Source organism: Crocodylus porosus, unplaced genomic scaffold (genome assembly GCF_001723895.1).
Source record: "Crocodylus porosus isolate Cpor-Errol unplaced genomic scaffold, CroPor_comp1, whole genome shotgun sequence".
NCBI classification, from domain to species: domain Eukaryota; kingdom Metazoa; phylum Chordata; order Crocodylia; family Crocodylidae; genus Crocodylus; species Crocodylus porosus.
The window spans coordinates 26,883,926-26,904,773 of NW_017728947.1; the positions used below are offsets into that span (position 1 = coordinate 26,883,926).

Genomic DNA, 20,848 nt, shown 5'->3' on the forward strand with positions numbered 1-20,848 from the left:
GACTCGATGATCTGCTCAGGTCCCTTCTGACCATACAAACTATGAAACTAGGATAGTGGCAAGTCTGTATCTGACTCCAGTGTAATTTACATTGGTATGGACTCTCTCTCACCAGAGCCATAATTCATGGATATAAAGTAGCATTCTTCTCTCTACTATGCTGGTAAGAAGACAACATAGGTAGCTTATGCCCCTCCATTTCACAGTGAGGTCAGCACAGCAGGATGCCAACAAGCACTCAGAAGAGCAAAAGAGAGGAGAATATACACAAACCCTATTCCTTAGACTAAAGAGGATTTGATCAGCAATGTGAAGGGATACTACCAAAGCAGTGCTAGCATGCTGGTTGAATCCTGCCTATTACTTCTAATCAAAACAGTACAAATACAGTCTGCAATGTATTTTCTTCTCTTATATTGCTGATTCCTTGGTAAGCAGAAAGGACTCTGTGGGAAACTTTTTTCATCCTAGCTGGAGTAGTCAGGGTAGCACAACATTCATAAAGGCTACTCATGAAATTTAATGTTGAGGAATTTAAAAAGTAAAACACATTCACAATCTACCACTACATTTTTGTTAGTTAATCCAGAAGTTAATTTACTGAGATTCCCTGATATACCACACCACACCACACCACACTTTTCTATACCATGCATTGTAACAGTTCCGCTGATTTTTCATATTGTACTACATGTCAGTGGGTGTTTTTTAATGCTTTAATGTAGCTAGGTAGGTTGCCCACAATGGGCTTAATAAATTAGTAGTTTATTTGGAATTCATAAACAAACTCTACAGTTTTATTTAGTTTTTAGGGAAATAAAATCCATCCTTGTTTAAGAGAACAGAATTAGTAAAGACATCAGGAGTTGACCCTATAGGGGTAAGTTGGCATTTCACAGAATTAAAATATGCCCCTCCCCCCCACGTTAATGTTTCAGGTTGTGTATCAATCTGCAAAAAATGTGAGAACATGCAGAGAATTAATCTCCTCTAATATGCTACTTTAGCCCAAGAAATAAACACAACTATCTGTATTGCTTTAATGGCTGTAATGGTTGCTAAGGTAACTCATCATCCAATACAGGAAGTTATGGCTGGGTTTCAGATTACACTCTCTCTCTCCTCCCTCTCAGCAGGTCTTGCTATGCCTCAAATGCACCTTCCTTTGTCACAGTAGCATAAAGAAGGGGTGACCAAGATCTGGCTCATGAAGCTGCATTTTCTGGCCTGCCAAGATCTCCATGGGTCCAGAAATTTAGAAATGTGGTGACAGTTTTAATTGCTGTGGCTGCAGGAGCATTGCCACCACTCATCCTGCTGCCAAATTTCTGGACCTTTGGTGAGCCCCCTGGGTTGGATGCAGACCACCGAGCCATGTTACCTGGCTCACAGGGTCAGATAAATGATGGCAGGAGAAGGAGCAACTGCCGCAGCTCCCGAAGCCACAACAATTAATGCTACCACCAAATTCCAGCTGCATGGATCATATGTTCCATGCTCAGTACCTGGCTTGCAGACTAGCCCCACACTCTGGATTTGGCCCACACACTGGCCCTGCATACTCATCCTGTCTGTGGGACTGGATGAGTTGGGCACCACTGACATAGAGAAACTTAACACCTGGCATGTAGGAAGAGACATGTGTAGCCCAGGTAGTACTTAATTATGTACTTCCCTTTCCAAATGAAGGGAAAGGGAATGTTAGCAGGACAGACACACTGTGGGGTGAAACTGCCTACTACATGCAGTTTCCTCTTTCCCCTAGAGTAAAGCCAGGACGTGGCTTAAGACTTATCTATATACACATTTATTAATATATAAGAAGAGTTAAAAATTGAACATTTATATAAAAGAAATAGGAACTATGTGCAATAAATATATAAACTATGCAAATACTCTGGATGCAGGTGAGTGATCTGGGAAGCAAAGTTCTCAGTAAAAGTCATGCAATCTTATACTCTAATGAAATACGAATCTACAAAACATGAGGTGCGTGTTCACAAAATCTGAGGCACAGGGTTCATAAAATATGATGTGCAGGGCCCAAGGGGAAATAAATCAACAATGGCAATGCCCCAGGAGAAGGAGTGGCCCTAGATGAGAGGAAGGGAGTGCGGGGGAAGCAGATACCCCAGCTCCCCCTTTAACCAACCTAAGTATCCCAACTGTTCATCATGGAGGATAAAGACCCTCCTCCCCTGTGGGAATCCCCTTCCCAGGCAACTCATAACTCCTCCATGGGCCCAGTAAGGCTGTCCTTGTTTTCCAGGGTGAGACATCTCTCCCCTCAGCAAAGGGGCCTCAGCTGCTTTGGGGCTCTCCCAGCTTCCAGCCCTTTGGGGGCCCTGTGTACCACTCCATGTACCGCTGGCCCTGCCTTGTGCCAGGGGTTGGAAACCAGAGCTCCCTGGTGCAGTGCTGGGGTCTTGGTCTGCTCCCGGACCCTCTGTTCACTGGCTGTGCACTGTGAGCCCAGACTTGTGCAAGGGTTGGGGATCCAAGTCATCTTGTGCAGTGCAAGGGTCTTGGTCTGCTCCCAGACCCTCCATGACCCAGCTGTGCACCACATGCCCAGCTCATGCTGAGGGAGGGGGCCTGAGCCACATCGTGCAGCACCGGAGTCTCGGTCCACTCTTGGACCCTCCACGCGCTATGCACAGCTCACCCTGCTTCATACAGGGGGTTAGAGACCCAGGCCACCTCGTGTAGCTCCCAGGGTCCTGGGCCCTCCCGGGCCCTCCATGCAGTGCCTGTGCACCAACCCCGCGCCCCCTCATGGCGGAGCTGGGGAATGCAGCCGCTTGTCACTCCTGTCCGACAAGCCGTCTTCAGGCTCTTCTGGGGTTACTGCTCTGCCCCCTGCTGGCCAGCTCTGCCAACTCTTCTCCCACCCTCTTCTTTGTCCCTTGACACAGATGCCCGTGTACCAGGCATACTGCCTTTTTATTCCCTTCAGAGGCTCTGCCCCTGTATTGGAAACAGACCAATCAGAAAGAGGGGGGTGTTGGTCCCCTCTCAGATCCAGCTCTTTGCATTTCCCTGGAGTAGAGGTGGGGCAAGCTTCTCCCCTGCCTTCACCTGATTGTTGGGGGAAAGTGAAATGCTCCACCAATCATTTCAAACTTTTCCAAAGCCGGTGCGCCGGGCTGCCACTGGCAAGCCTGCCACACATAAAATCCCCATGGCAGTTTTCCTTCTTGGCAATACTACTCCTTTGTGAAATACTACCAAAGAAATTATCTTGCACATCAGGTTCTTCAGTTTTTCTAGGAACAGAAGGGCATTTCTTGATCCGTAATGAACTACGTAGATTTAGATTTCTTAAATTCCGTACGTATAACTCCTATATGAGTCCTTTGCTGTGGGTTTTGAGGAGGACTACATATGAACTTCCTGAGAAAGTAAGGCAATTGGCTAGTTACCTTAGGTGCCTGTACACAAATGCACAGAGCTTGGGAAACAAGCAGGAAGAACTGGAAGTCCCAGAACTATGACATGATTGGAATAACAGACACTTGGTGGGATAGCAAGCATGACTGGAGCACTGTCATGGATAGGCATAAACTGTTCAGGAAAGACAGATAGGGCAGAGTAGGAGGAGTTGTATGATTGCTCAGCGCTCCAGTGCAATCATGCACTATAATACAGATTCATTGAAGATTTACCTCTACTTCATGCTTCTGCAACTCTATTCTACTTCAACTTAACTTCACTTAAGTGATTCCTGAACTTCAGGGGTTGGGATTTGATTGTTATTTGACAGTGGCAGGAATCCCAGGTTAATCCGTAGGAGCACCCTATTGACTACAGGGAGCTAATCAAATCCATGCATAAATTTACTCAGTTGAGAGGCACACACTACTAGCCGATGTGATGGCTCAGATGAGTAGTTATTCAAATGTTCAAGTGTTTGCAGAAGCAAGGCCTGAGTATTGTTTGCATACAGCTGTAGGCTCTTTAACAGAAGTAACATTATACTCTATTTTTAAAGTTCTGTACATGTTTTAAAATAATATCATTTTTGAATCTCAAAATAATATTATTTCATTCTTTATTCAATTTTTAAACTTACTTAAGCAATGCAGTTATTTTTTTGGTATCGGGGCAAAATTAGCAGTTTAGATTTACCTGTAGATTCTCCGTAAAGTTTCTCTTAATGATTTCACACCTAAACTTATTGTTGCACTTTGTCCAAAACTAAAGGCTCCATTTTATTTTCTGGTCCATTCTAGTATGCTCATGTAACTACATGAAAGGAGATGAGAGAATCATGTGCTGTATGAACTGCAGCTCCAGATAGACTTGACTAGTATATTAGCTATTCCAGAATCCCTGTGCGACATTCTTTATGGCAGACATTAGTATTTTTTCTTGTTCCCTCTCTGGGTGCTTTAAAATATGAACAGTAACAAAATGTACTTACCTCTTCTGCATGAATACCACAAAGCTTGTTTCCTGACAGAAGTTTGTTTTTCAGGCTTTTGTTCTGAGAAAAGAACACAGTTTTAGAAAAGAACACGGAGGAATGCTAAAATATTAAGGAATCTTTTCAATATTTTAACATGCTGGTTTTATTTCATACATAGATACAGTCCTGAGAATTTTATTGAGGACACAAAAACAGCCATGAAGCAAGATAAATGTATGATGGTATAGTATCATTTTCAGTTCTACTTCTGAAGGCCTATCAATTTTGGATTAATACATTTGTTCACAGAAAGAGGACTGTCCACAATAATATTTCAAAACACTGTACCACTTAAGTTGAAGGACATTTATTTAGACTGTACGTGATAAGAAAAAGGCAAAAGGAGATATTCCCAAGAAGAACCTTGTAACTTAGCATAACTCAGCAATGAATGTAAAGGAGCTATGCCATCAGTTAAGGATTTTGTCCAGCATCTAACCATTTCAACCCTAAAGACTGGATTCAAAGATTCTTTTAGTACTTAAAATTACTTAATGTAAATTGGCAGAAAATATGAAATATTAGAGATTGGATTCCTTTGTTTCACATCCCACATTCAACATGCTTTTCTATCAAAGCAGTTTTAAATTTCACTTTTAATTTAGAGCACTGAAAACCAATTATATCCTTGATAAAACAAAGTTTCATTGATGTGATAATACTGCCCTCTTTTTTTTCTATATTCTTTCTTTTTACGTATATTGTCCTTGAGTTAATAGTCAACTTATTGACTTGTAGAATTTATCCACTGCATATATAACTACCTAGTCTTGGAAATTATTTATCATCATTATTATTGTTGTTATTCTTATTTTTTTCTAATTGCTTTTCCCCTCTTGAATTACAAATACCATGAACTATTTCAAAAGCCAGTGGTGCAAATCATCAAAATTCTGCTGACTTAAAATCACAGGATACTGATCTGTACCAGCTGAGGATATGATCAAATCATTTAAGCTCATTTTGATTCAACACACATAACACACAGTTTCTCAAACCCTTTACAATAAAAGGTGTACCAAGTTCATTTTCACTGTTTTGATTTCAATTTCCTGTCTTTCTTATTATATTGTAGCCTATTGTAATCCATATTTTATTATGTGTGGGACATTAAGGAGCTGCATGAAAAAGATAGAACAGTTACTAATGGATCTTGTGATTCAAAAAAATATTAAATACGAAGCTACTCTAATATTAAACTTACATAATTTATACTAAGGAAATGAATTTTTCATGTACTCACATCTTTAGAAAATTGACAAACTGTTCAGATGTTGTCAATCTGAAGGAGTTCAGTTTCAAACAGTACATAGAAGGGAAAAGGAAGACGGCAGAAATTGCTTGGCAAATATTACAACCTTCTGAATATTCTCAGTCACAGAACAGTTGGTTCTTTCCAAACCTATCTGGGCTGGTTTATCACCCAGAGGCATCACAGAGCAGCTCCAAGTCCTAGGTAGTGGGTGTGCATGGGGTCACATCAGCTGCCTCACTGTTTGTGGCATTGGTTTAGCCAGCCATTAGCTGTGGTAGCAGTGGGTTTTGCATGCCCCGGCCTCAGAGGTAGCTCCCAGAGGCACTGTCCTAGTCATCCCCCTGAGTGATGCTATTGTTCTCACCTCAGTGTCCTTTAGATGTCTACATCTAAAGCATCTTTGGATCAGGGGTAGACAAAATACAGCCTGGGGGCTGGATCTGGCCTGCCAGACCATTCTATCTGGCCCGTGGGGCTCCTAAAAAATTTAGAAAATTAATATTCATCTGCTCCTGGCTCCCTGTCAAAGATGTGTGTGTGTGCACGAACGTGAAAAGGAAGGGAGGGAGGGACTGAGAGAGAGAGAGAGAGAGAGAGAGAGAGAGAGAGAGAGAGTGTGGTCGTGGGGTCTGTCTCACATGCACACCCCACTATACACATACACCCACCCCCTTTTCACACTGCACACACAAAGACCCCCACACCCACACCACTCACACACCCCAGCCACCCTTCCCCCACATACTTCCCCTACAAACCCCATACCCACCCACACCCCACATATCCACATACACACCCACATGCTCCCTCACCTGACACCCACAACCCCACCTATCTACCCCCCAGAGACACACCCAAGCCTCCCCCATGCACCTACCACCCCCACAAACCTATACCCACCCCCATAACAATATAGAAGAGTAAGACTTCATTTTAAGCTATTATGAAATCACCTTTATGCACACTACACAAACGCATGTAAATCCAGACAAAAATATTTTTTGAAATCAAATTAATGAATGCTGTAGATATTTGCTTTTTAGAATATAATTTGGTATTTTTCTGGTTCCAAGATGGCAAAAATCCTTGCTGAAAAGAGTACTTCCAGAGGCAAGGGGAGGGATTTCTGGTGGCAAAGGTCAGAGGTTAGGGGGCAGAACTTCCAATCACAAGGTGGCAAATGAAGTGGGGAGGGGAGGGCTCCTGTCGAAGGGCAGGGCTACCCATGCAGCCCTTGACAGCTTGCTAAAACTCAGTAAGCGGCCCTCCAACCAAAAAAATGTCCCTGCCCTGCTTTAGATGATTGTTTAAGAAATTTGTTCCATTATCTTTTCAGATATTAAAGTTAGGCTGCTGTTCTATAACTCCTGAGCAGAGAGGGGTAGTTAGGTGTTAGTATTAGTCTGAAGTCAAGCAAAAGGCAGAGTAGGTATGTACCCTATTGACTAACTAAAAAAAATATTCAAAGAACGTAAGTTCACTTCATCAAATGCAGTGAAAGGATATGGATAGAAGAGTGTATAAAGTAGAATGAATGATTTAAATACAAAAGGTGAGAAGGGAAGAGGGAGAAGTTGGGAAAGGGAGACAGTGCTGAGAGTACCAAGCAATGGGTTCTTTGCTTGCTTGCTGGAGATGGCTGTACGCCCCACCTGACAATAACGCCAGCACCAGTTACCTCAGCTCTCATGTCTGCCAAAGAGGACATGCAACCCCTATGCTTGGACCCCAAACACTCCCCACTGTGTGCCCAGCACTGGTCAGCCAGGGAGTACCTAACCCTTATATACCAGGGTGAGCTCAGTTTCTGCCACTGGCAGCAGGCAAAGGGAGATATGAAGAGCCAAGCCAGATAGAGAGTACCACTTCTGCCACTGAATCTGCACCTCCTTCTGGATCTGCTAAGAAGCCAGGTCTCTGCCACTGGCAGTCTTCAGCTGGTTCTAGTGTGGAAACACAGCTGAGACTAACAATCATATGAGTGTCAGTACCAGCACCAACACAGCACCAGAGCCGGTTTAAGACTCCAGTGCAATGTCTGGACTGGGACCAACAACCAGTCGATTATGAGTCCCAGCCCCGGCCCCTGCCCCCCTCACTTCACCAGAGTCTTGAACTTGTATCATTTCTGTGGAGCAGTCCAATGATGGCTAAATGTGTATTACTTGACATGATGTGGACATGGAAGGATATAGGATTTGAAAAGGGAGTGTCAGAGGTTCAAAGGGTGTGATGCATCATCACATATAAAACAACACATATTTGTCTCCAGATAAAAATAAACTAGAAGCCCTACCAATACATTAGGGGCCTATGGCTATATTATTCAGTTTAAGATTGAAGCAAAACATATACCTTCATTGAAATGAGTTAAAAACAGTCTGCAGAGCTGTGAAATAGGAACGCTACCAGGAGAAGCTAACAGACAGGAGAACTGCAGAACAAAGGACAGCTTGATCAGTGGAACATCAAGACCATTAAAAAGAAGAGAGGGTCTTTAACACCTGTGGAATGAAGAGTTTAGAATACATCTAATAGATTAGAATAAACCATTAAGTAAATTGACTCCCTCAGCAGTGCCTGACTAGAAATGCAGTTGCCGTTGCTGGGTAGTTGGTTTAAACTTTGGGTGGGACAAGAATCAGAGGGAGGTGCAAGTGCGCCACTAAACTTCCCCCGACCAAATCTGGAGACAATCATCTCATGAAAAGTCATAAATATGTTTAAGTTAAAATATGTTTATAGACATGAAATACTTTTCTAAAAACACACAACAAGAATAAAATCTTAAAATGGTGAGAGCTACATCTATCAGAAAGACGAATGTCCAGAAGTTTAGAAGGTAAATTAAGATGTTAGGATTCCTTACAACACTTGTTTTGGACTGTCAGGTGAGCAGAGCCATTCTGAGTACTCACTTGGGAAAACAAGATGTGGCTTTATTAGCTTCAATCCTGTGTGTAAATAGGTCAGGTTCTCTAATGGTAGAACTAAGGGTCAGGTCACACAGAAAAAACCTTAGAAGCAAAATGAAGCTCAGGCTTGTGGCTTAAGATAAAGAAGGTAAACTTCTAGGGGCAGAAAAGTACAAACCCTGAGCCAAATTCCCTATACATGCACCTCAGCCTAATCCCACTGAAGCTTATAGCATTTCAGCAGTTTTTATAAACTGCTGGACTATTCTTTCTGTTATGAATCTGTGCATACATATTTCAAAAGTAATACTCAGATTTTTATAGTTACATATTATAATGGAAAGGGTGGGTTTCTTGAGGACAGTAGTGGGGGCTGGGTATTTGGCTCCACTGAAGAATGAAGCCAGAGACACTGGAAAATTCCAGCTGCAGCTGGTCCCTTTCATTTTCACTTGGTATCTTGCTGAATCTAGAAATGTATGTCAAAGGGATGAGAAAAGACTAAGACAGTGAGCCTATTCTCCTTGTACTAATGAACCATAAACAAGAAACTTAATCCACTACATTTGATTCATTTAGCACAATGTGGCAATGCAAATTTATTACTGAAAAGCAACAGAATTCTCAAAAATTATGCATCGGAAATATGCTGGCATTTGAGAAAGAATATTAAGTGGATTCAGTACATCAATTTAGATTTCAGTCCATGTTCCACTGGAAACCATGGAAGCTTTATTTGCGAATTAGACATTTGTAGTTTTTACTTGAACAAACATACTTATTAAAGCCACTGCAAGGAAATTCCTACTCTATTAAACTCCTTTATGTCCCCCTTTGCACAATTCCTGGGTAATGACAAAATCCAGCATCTTGTTTCACACATTTTACTCTGTTCCTATTACTCACTAACACAGGCTGCTTCAACAATGATAAATCGTTTCAAGCTGCTTGACACAGGTGTTCACAGTACTGTAAAACAATGAAAAGTAACTAGGTTATTACTCAGATCAGAGCTCCCCGGATTTCATCCCACACTAGAATATGCTTGCCAGAAAACATTGTGGGGGGAAAAATGTCTCCTATTAAGCAATTATGGCACATTTACTATTATTATTGTTTGCACTACACTAGCACTTAGGAGTCCCAGTCATAAACCAGAACCTCATAGTGCTAGACACTATATAAACACAGATCAATAATATGCCCCCCCACCTCAAAAATCTTACAAGCCACATGGCATGAGACAGTGTATAATGACAGAGATGGGCAAAAACTGGGAACCAATGAGATGGTTGCCCTGGCTCTGGTTTAAGAGCCACTCTAACTTATGTCAGCAGACTCTGGTTATATATTATTTGGGAAATGGTAAGTTACAGGTGCACTTTGTCACAGTGCCACCATCACATCACTCCCTGCATCACTGGTACTGGTTTGAAAGATACCTGGATTCATCACCTTCCATTTTACAGAAGGGTCTTGGTCACTATTCTCATGTTTAGACTACAACTGACCTGGGGCAAGATTGAATCTGTAACTTCAGAACATTGCAGTTCACTTCATGTCCTGAAATAAGAGTAGGAATATTGCTGCTATCAGAAGTAGCTTCATTGTTAATAATGATCTACTAATTCACTGGCTCATATTTTTGCTGTTCTGTGAGGAGTCCACCTGTGACCTAGACTGTGTATCTAATCACCTCCACTGAAAAAGGAATCTACTGAATGCAGGCTCTCTCAGAGGTTGAGAGAGGCCTGGGACACTTCCATTTTTTGAGGCTCCTGGTATATTAAAAAAATATTAATTCATCGTGCACTGCAGGCGGTGTGGCCCGGTAATGAGACACGAGTTTAAAGTTGTATGATGAACGTCTTCTTCTTTCAAACCTGTCAGTGTATCTCTGTATCTGTATATATAGCCTCATTTGGAGATAACGTCAAAAGTCTAAATTTGAGGCCCTCCGTGAACGAGAGGCCCGAGCCAAATAGCCCTCCTGGCCTCCTCCCCTGTGATAGGCCCTGATTGGATGGCCTGTCCGAATCTTCAGGCTTCAAACAAATGCGGTTTGACAAAGGCGTGGGCTGAAAAGGATTAATTAAGAATTGATTTCACCTAAATATCTGAGATCAGAACAACTGAATTAATTTGGAGAAACAAAAAAAGTCTCCCTCACTATATCCCATAAACGTAATCAGTCAACCTTTCTTTCCTCTTTTCTATTTTTCTTCTCTTTTTGGGTTATAAGAATGCAAAACTGCCAACAGAATAATGGATAAAGATGTAGTGTGTTTTAGTATGATCAGCGCTGAGTTTTGTAAAGACCTCAAATGGAAACTTGTCCAGGGGAAATACACTCTTTGTTAATTGTTTGAGTGCTCTTTGGTGTTTACTAAGCTCTGATTACATTGCACTGACAGGTCCTATTTTGCATCTTAATTAATATCGATAATTTCTTCCAGCAGCAGCTGAAGTATGCTTAACCTGCATTTTATGATGTACCTTAGCTTGATCTGATCAGAAGCCTTTCTTTACTGCCATTTTTGTGAAAAACATGCTTACATTTGTATTCCATGGCTGTTTTTTCAAAAATGGATTTTGGTAATTAGTTGAATTAATTAATCAGAAAAACTCTGAGGTTGTAAATCCTTATTGAGACAAGACAAAAGTTCCAAATTAGTTTTCAGATAAGGATTTAAGATTTGTTTCCCATTTAAAAACTTCTGATAACCTAAAAGTATCAATTACAATTTGGCAAGAGTGTTAATGCAACACTTTATTTGTTATAAAGTACTTTTGGTTATTAATCTTAAAAATTATTTTCTTATCAAATATGATTGTAAAGTATAATGATTTAAACAGCTGTCAGTCTGTTTTTAACAGTAAGCAACTCCTTAAATAATATACAATAATGACTTCAACTAGACATGTACCCATAGATTTAGAGCAAGTAGTCTATTATATCCAAACTAAATGTTTAGTTAAACATATTTAGGTCACTTTAAATGTGTACATCAGATTGCTTAACTGAAATGTTTTCAACATCATGTAATTAAGCACATTTAGCAACTGTAATCTGGGTCTAAAACTTCATTTCCTTCTGTTGTTTAACTTCTTTGCACCAGTAGTTTCAGTGCAGCTGCAGCCCTGCTTTGGTTGTTCATTAAATGTGTAGTAATCCTAATTATCTCCCTCCCAAGTAGCTGATACATCTGGCTAGGCACTTGATGGTAAATACATACATACTACTAAGAAAAGGTAAAGACTTTAGGCAACAATCAGCATTTAATGATAGCCTCCTGATAGAAATTAGCCAGTGGTAATACAAAGCTTTATGCCCCAAAAGATGAAGCAACTCCAACCCTCAGAATATCATTCCCTCCAGCCCCACTCCCCATCCACACACTTTTTTTTGCTTAAGGAAAAATCATGCCTTATTCTTAAGAATACTAATGCTGTCTTTGACCTTATAAAATTTTGTGAAGTTCGTAACCAAGAAATGGAAAGGAGAGAAGAGAATGGACTCAATTAATAATTATGCGAGCTAACCATAACCCTAAGTAAGCTGACAGGGTTGCAGAAGCTGCAAGATCTCAGCCTCTGATATTTGGCAGGAAAAATTCCTTTGACTAGAAAAATGCTTTTTCTTCATTCTATATCATTTCATTCAGGTTGAGCTGAATTATAAATGTTTAGAATGACCATTTGTTTTCTGTCACTTTTGTTAATGAAGAAACATTTGCCAGAAAACCAATGTAGTAACCAAATATTATGACATACAAAAAAGCTTCATATATGCAGGCAGCCCTTGCCATCACTACTCTGGGTCTCTCTGGATATAAGTGGGAGAGAGAGAGAAGCTGGACTTTCTACAATCCTCACTTCTGTAGAGCCGTAACACATGACTCCAAGTAGACTGAGACTGAAGTTACACATTACACTTAGACCAGACTAAAAGCACTTAAACATAAGTTTTAACTTGTGCGCTCTGGGGGAACGTTTGTTCACCAGAGCGCCCCAAGGGATGACGAGGTTGAACGGTCACAAACTCCTGCAAGACCGTTTCAGGCTGGACATAAGGAAGAATTTCTTTACTGCCCGAGCCCCCAAGGTCTGGAACAGTCTGCCAGCGGAGGTGGTTCAAGCACCTACATTGAACACCTTCAAGAGTAAATTGGATGCTTATCTTGCTGGGATCCTATGACCCCAGCTGACTTCCTGCCCTTTGGGCAGGGGGCTGGACTCGATGATCTCCCGAGGTCCCTTCCAGCCCTAATGTCTATGAAATCTATGAAATCTGAAGGTTTTGTGACTTCAGGTATGGGTTAACACTGGGTCATGCTACCTAACTCATGTTAGGTACCTACAGTCTGCTCCACAGAGATAAAACAAGCATTTTGAAGCCCCCCACCATCCCAGAATGAAATGCTCCCCGCAGCCCCACCCAAACAGGCATAAAGCTCATGTGACTTCATTCCTAGGCATGCTTCTGCTTGCCAGCCCTCTACTGGCAAGTCAGAGCCGTGCAGGTAAGAAATGGTATTAACCCATGGGCTAGGGACAGACATTACACGCAAATTGGTTAAGTGATCAGAAACTGGTTTAAACCTGTAACAGAACAGATATTCAGTGCACATAAATCAGTATGAGATAAACCTGGTTCAAGGTAGTATCAGACTTAACTGATTTAGCTCAAACCAGTTTATCTGTCCTCTTGCTGGTTTAAGTTAAACCAGACACCCCCAGCATGCCAGCATGCTTTTTGGGCTGTGTGAACCTCTCTGCTTCAAAGCTTGGCTAACCCCTCCCCTCTGCTCCCTCGCTGTAGCTCCCCCTCCCACCACTCCCTGATAAGCATGAATTCCCTCCACCCCTCTGCCTTGCTGTGGAGGTGTCTGTGTATTAGCTAGCAGACCATATGCCAGCTACAGACAGTGCTGAATCAACAGGCAGAATCAACAAGTAGCTGATAATGTCCATCTGTTTTTTTCTTAACTGGGTGATAAACATTGGCCCTGTGTAGACAAAATGAGAGGCATGTGTGCATGCCACTTTAAAGTAGGCTAAATGCTTTTGCATCACTTTAATGGTGTCAGTGTTTGCACATTAATTCCAGCTGCTGTAGGATATTCAGCGGCATAATGCACCTTAAATGACTTTGGGCACACCAAACTAAAACTCTTCAAAAGACTCAAAGGAGTTTTAGTTTGCTGCCTCTACAGCCATGGAGCAAAGCACCAGCCCCTTTGCAACTCAGGGGCTCTGCAGAAAATCCTGCAGGCAGCCTGGGAAAGCAGGATCCACCCAAGAAAAGTGGCAAGCCTGACCTCCCCTCTGCCCCCAGAGCCTGCCTGCCTGAGCTGCGTGGGGGCCCAGTGCTTCTATCCACAGCTGCAGTGCCCTCTGGGACCACCCAAGCCAAGTACCTGCTGCCATGGAGGGAAGACCCAAGCCCCATGCCCCCAAAGTCCAGAGACTGCTGCACCCATCAGCAGCTCACCCTCCCCTCCCTGCCAGAGAGGTAGGTAAGTCAGCAGGGTGTGCACATGACACAAGGATTTAATCAGCCCTAAATTGAAGTGGTGTTTTTTAAAACTCACCACTTCAACTTAGGACCCCCATTTCATCTACACACACCTACTGTTATCAATTCCCTGCTAGGCTAATCACAGCATCCTGCAGGAGCCTGGATATGCCTCCCCCACCTCCCAGCTCCATGCTGTAGAAGGAAGAGAGGGCCTGCAAAGATTAACCTGCAAAAATTGAATCAATTCAGACTCAGGCTTTTTGAATGTCTGTCCCTAGCTTTAATGTGTGAGTGCTTACAACATGTTCCAACTTTAACACAGCTTAACATTCCACAGATTTAGTCTGATCTAAATGTAACATGATAATATATCTATTTAGATCTGTGTGTACATATTTGTGTGTTACTGTTGTGCTATATACTGTATATATAGCCTTCATCCTTATCCACCCAGCCTCTTGGTGCTGCTAGAAATGTGGATACACTTGTAGTTCAAGTGATAGTAGACTTTACTGCAACATGGAAAATTCAGGAGTCACTCCCTTTCCCATAGCTGATGAATAATAGACAGTGAATGTTATGATTTTCCACCATATATGTGTGTATACCATATTTTGTATGACATGGGGGGGAAGCCCCTCATGTTAGAATTCAGAGTCAGTATGGGGGGAAGGGGCAGGCTCCTGCGGTGGCATGGACTTCATCCTCTACCCACAGTTGCTGCCTGCTTCTGACCCAGCTAGCTCCCCTCATGCACCTTCTTCTCCCTATCTCTTCCTCCCTGCCTTTCAGCCTCTGCTCCCCTGCCTTTCTCTCTCCCTCCCCTCTTTACCTTTGCTCTATGCTGACAGTCTCTGTACATGTTGCAACCTTGGGCACAGAACACAGCCCCAGCCTGGCTCCATAGCAGCGGTGCACAGCATGCACATCTGCAACAGGGGTTGTGCTGGGGCCATCTTCAGCAGCCCAGGTTAGAACAGGGACAGAAACTGCTGGCATGGAGCAGAGGGAGAACAGAGGCTGGGAAGAAGGGAAAAGCAGGAAGCAGGGAAAGTAGAGGCTGGGAGAAAGGGGATGACCAAAGGCTGTAGGAGACAGGGTGGGGCAGACAACCAGGGGGCAAGCTGCTTGACCTCCCCATACCAACTGCCCTGCTCCGCCTGTCCCCTGGCAGTGGTGGGAGGGATGAATTAATGACAGTCCTTCAATAATTAATTAGATTCTATGAATAAAAAATTATAACACATTTATAGATTTTCTATGTGTAGAATTTAGTTATTGGTGGGAGGGTCATCCTAAATTAAAGGCTGTCTGAGATTTCAGTAAATATGGTGTGTGTCTCCATGTTACAATTGGCTATATATACAGTATATAGCACAACAGTAACACACACCAATATGTACACATAGATCTAAATAGATATATTATCATACATAATGGTATATTCTATCAATATATAGTATTTATTTCTTTAAACAAACCTTAGAAATTCATTTAAATATTTTATTTTTAACATAATGTTATTCAGGGAACAAAATCAAAGAATGAAAAGTTTTTAAAAAAGCATATTTATAACTGTCTGTGCAATTTAATTGTAATTTTGATTCTATCCTCTTGTGCATATGCATTATAATAAAATTTTAATTATATTACTAAATACTGTATTTTCTCTTCATCACTCAGTATATAGCATGGATATATTAAAAGGTTCGATTATGGGTAACCACAAATCTAACATTTATTATCTTTTTCAGTTACTAAAACATAAATAACATTTCTTTAAAAAGATTTTTATATAAAATATTCAGGCTTGAATACAATTCAGGGTCTAAACTGAACCTGCATTTTCATAGAACTAGTCCCACACGCTGCACAAATTCAATATTTGCTATTCATAATCATTCCTAAATCCTAGATGCATGTTTATCTAGCCATATCTTGAAAACCTCCAGTTAAGGGGAATTAACAACTTCCAAAGGCAGCTTGTTCAGTTCTTCTACTATTCTCATAATTAGGATTATTTTTCCCTGAAATTCAATGTGAATCTCTCTTACTGCAGTTTAAACTGTTTGCATGCATCTTTTCCTCCTTCTCCTTTATGGAAGCCTTTCAAATATTTGGAAACAGTCACTTTAATCTCCTTTTCTCCAGACTAAGTATTACTAATTCCTTACATCCTCCCTCATATTTTTAAAATATTCTATCTGGTTCTATTGAAAGGCTTAGAAATCCATTGTGTCAGAAGATCATAGTTTAAGTAAAATTACATAAATATGATTGATTATAACATTTTGCAGAAAGATATGATGAAGTGAACTTGGATTCATAAAAGCTTGTACTCTATATGCACATCTTATTTAGTCTATATCTTTAGTGCATATCTACCCTGAATAACATTTAGCTCAATCTGTATAAAAGTATCATTATTCCTATTCTCAGATGCATAAATGGGATAAAGGATAACATTTTTAAATTTTACTACCTAAAATTAGGAGCCTAAATCTACATTTAGGAAACTAAAAAAATGGCCTTATCTTCTCAGGTGCACAATCCCTACTAAAAGTTTGATATACTATTGCCAAGTATTTCTCAGTAGAGAAAACATACTACATGGGTAGCCTTAATACAAAACAAACCAATGTTTTTCCAAGACTTTTAAGCGGTAAGAAAATGGACTATGTTCATCTAAAGAAAATCTCATTTGCCTACAGAAAATTATTCCCAGCAATCAATGCCAATTTAAACAGCTCATCTGACGTCTAACAGGAGTGGCTTGTTTTGTAAAAGACACATTTAGCATTGCTTCTCTCTGATGAATAGTGCAAATCAAGCCAAGTGGAGCCCCCACTCATCTTCAGAACCATTTCATATAGGACTCATTTCCAAAAACACAATATTGTACTTGGCAAGGAAGTGACAGGACCAATTGCCAAGATGAACTGTTTTCCATTTCATGTTAAACAGTAGCTGTTAACTGACCCCTGATGAGGGACAACAGCAACAGACCAAAAATAAATACCTAGACCTTGTCAGATGACACACTGTGCTGGTACCTTGACCAGTTTTGGATATTAGCTTTGTACTGAAGGATGTTCGGAGTGCTTCATATACCACAATATAATGAGTCTGCTTTAATCCTGGCAGATTTGACTCAGTCCTTTGTCTTTCCAACATAGATGGATTGAATTTTGTGCAGTTTTCTATGCATGTGTTTTTTTGGGTAAGACCTTAAGAACTCCAATTCAATATGCTCTTCAATGGCAATAAAGATACCATGATCCTTTTCTGACAATAGGAGTTGGTTTCAGAATTATTGACCAAAGGTTTCTTTCCCTGCACTGTTGTGGAACATTTATGTGATGGATTAACTGATGGCCTCTGCCCCAGTACTGACTAAATTTCAGTGATGAGGCTGTGTTCAGAACACAGTTTATTGAAGTGGTCTAGGATCATTCAGACTGAACCTTCCGAGCTCAATATAAAATATTTATATAAATACTTATATAAATATAATATTAATTATATTTATATAAACATATACTATATTATATAAATGTATACTTATATAATACTTATAAATACTTATATAAAATACTTATTATTTTATATTGACCTTGCAACTTTTCTTTAGGAGCTATTGTGGGGAGTATTAGAAGAATGATCTTATCCAGACCATGTTACGTCACAGATTGACTTAAAGAAATCTTCAATTAAATAAATCTCTATGTTTTGATTATACATATCCTTTATTTCCTACCACTGGGAATAAGATCTTTCCCCCACCAAGATAACCTAAGGGCTCACCCAAGACATCTAATCACCTCTCCCATGTGACGTGAGCTAGTATTTCCAGAAGAGAGAATGAAGGCATCCATGTCTTTGTTTCATTCTTAATATAGTTACCTCAAATGAGGTGCATGTGTGTCGTAAATGAAAATCTACTGTATATTTTAGCCATGACTCTGTCCTGGAATGATTCATAGCCCCAGTCTGATCACTGGGAACAACAATACTTCTGTAAACTTGCAGGCAGGTATGTGGGGCACAGTCAGTGATGCATCCCCTTAGGGTGTACAGCATATATATGCCTGAGCAGTATGGTTGTCTGGGATGAAGCAGCTTTATCAATAGTTGCCTCTTTTCCGCCGCATCCTCCGCCTTAATAGAGTGGCTTGCTTTCAGAAATACCAGCAGAGTGGTTCCTCTGTTCAAGGAACCACCAAGACTGTGATTGTGTCTATTCCCACAGGGGAAGGAGAAGAATAGACAAATCATTTTAGGGACTAGGTGTAACATGATAGTATCTTATACTAATACGTGCTCCCCAGTAAAAGTTCTCCAGTATAAGTATACTTCTTCCTGTGCTGCACACATGTACTCTTCAAATACACCTAATAGCTTTTCTCTCATGGAGAACTGACATAGGTCATACTGTAGTATTGAAATTCTCAATCCATTTCCTGCTGTATTTCTCAGTATTCCTGCTGTAAGCCTTTGTATATCAAAACTCAAACGTAGTTCCACTTGCTTCTACCTATATTCTGATGTTTTCTTAGACATGAACCAAAAGACAACACTCTATGTATGAGAGACATTTGCCATGCCTACTCCTTCTTGGCAAATCCATCTGAGTAGGCACCCACCAAGGAGTAGGCAAGAAACCTCAACAATGATTTGAGAGATCTTCTGCAGAAGAAATTTACTTCTTCACACCAATGAAATGGCATGAGGCTCCCTGGGTACATCTTCTTATCATTTGGCATATGTCATCATAGACTGAATGAGAACAAAAGATTTCATAGATTTCATAGTTATTAGGGCTCAAAGGAACCTCAAAGATCATCAAATCCAGCCCCCTGTCCCACGGGCAGGAAGTCAGCTAGGGTCAAAGCATCCCAGCAAGACAAGCATCCAAGCATTTCTTGAATCCAGAATAGATGCCTGCACCACTTCTGGAGGGAGTCTATTCCAGGTCTTGGGGGCTCAGACCATAAAGAAATTTTTTCTTATGTCCAGCCTAAAAAGGTCTTATAGGAGTTTATGACCATTGGTACTTGTTTTCCCTTGGGGTGCTCTGGTGAACAGACATTGTCCCACATCCTGATCTACTACCATTATATACTTATAAGCAGCCACCAGGTCCCCCCTGAGCCTATGCATTTCCAGACTGAAGAGTCCCATGGCTCTCAGCCTCTCTTCATAAGACCTATTCTCTTGCCCTCTGATCATGTGTGTGGCTCTCCTCTGGACTCTCTTAAGCTTCTCAACATCCTCCTTGAATTATGAAGCCCAGAGTTGGCAGAGTACACCAGAAGGATGTCATCCTGAGATTTACTTGAGAAATATCTATAGATGTAAACCAGGGTTTTGTTTGCTTTGCCAGCTGTGACATTGCATTGGTTGTTCGTGTTCATCTTATGGTCAATCATGACCCCCAAGTCTCTTTCAGCAGTGGTGCTAACAAGTATAGCACTGGCAAGCCTGTAAGTATTGCTGTGGGTCCCCCACTTGTGGTGGAGTACCTTACATTTATCAGTAGTCAATGTCATCAGGTTTGTCTGCCCAGTTGCTAAGTTTATTCAAGTCAGCCTGGATCACTAACCTGTCCTCAGGTGTGAACACTATGCCTCAAAGTTTAGTGTCATCAGCAAACTTAGCCAGTGAGCTTCTGACATTAATGTCCACATTGTTGATCAAGATGTTGAAGAGAACTGGTCCAAGAACAGAACCTTGGGGGATGCCACTGGTCATGGAGCACCATAATGATTCACTGCTATCGACCACTATTTTCTGGGTCCAACCTTGGAGCCAATTTCCCAGCCATTGAATTGTGGTGTAGCCAGGGCCTCAGTTGGCCAATTTTTCCATGAGGAGGTCATGGGACAGCAGATCAAAGGCTTTTTTAAAGTCCAGATATATGACATCAATTTCTTCTCCCTTGTCCAGGTGATACACATCACCTGGTCATAGAAGGAGATGAGATAGGTCAGGAAAGACCTACCCATGACAAACTCATGCTGGCTGTCCCTCAGGATGTTGCCCTCAGACAGCTTATCCAGAGGATCTTCCTTGATAATTTTCTCAAGAATCTTACCAGGGATTGAGGTCAAGCTGATTGGCCTATAATTCCTAGGATCTACTTTCCACCCTTTCTTGAAGATGGGTACCACATTGGCCTTCTTCCAGTCTTCAGGTACTTCACCTGAACACCACGTGTTTTCAAATATTTTGCCAATGGTTTGGCTATGGCACCTGCCAGCTCCTTGAGTACCCTAGGGTGTAATCTGTTAGGATGAGCTGACTTGAAGATGTCCAGCCTCTCAAAGTGATCCTTTACTAGATCAATACCAAAGCTGGGTAAAACTATGCCCTCACCATGGTCATGCCGCATCTTGCTAGGCAGGGCAGTCCCACTGGACTGATGAAAGACTGACACAAAGTACCCATTAAGCAGGTTGGCCTTTTCCTGGGTGTCAATTATCAGCTGTCCCATTTGGTTCAGCAGGGGTCAAATGTTACCCTTGCTTATTTTCTGACTCACTATGTATGTGAAAAAAGACTTTTTTGTTATCTTTGATATGTGAAGCCAGATGGAGCTTGGTTGCAGCCTTGGCTTTCCTGATCCGCTCCTTGAATGTACGGACTAGGGTTGAGTATTCCTCCTTGGTGGTTATTCCAGCCTACCCTCC

At 41.3% G+C, this 20,848-nt stretch overlaps 1 protein-coding gene across 5 annotated transcripts in view; it reads right to left on the reverse strand.

The window, feature by feature from the left end:
- LUZP2 (leucine zipper protein 2) overlaps nucleotides 1-20,848 on the reverse strand; it is a 411,554-nt gene that overhangs the window by 141,368 nt on the left and 249,338 nt on the right. For all 5 annotated transcript variants that reach the window (XM_019551884.1, XM_019551883.1, XM_019551879.1 and 2 more), the window contains exon 6: nucleotides 4,424-4,486. In XM_019551884.1, coding sequence (XP_019407429.1) covers nucleotides 4,424-4,486 — 63 coding nt within the window. The remainder of the gene's footprint in view (nucleotides 1-4,423; nucleotides 4,487-20,848) is intronic.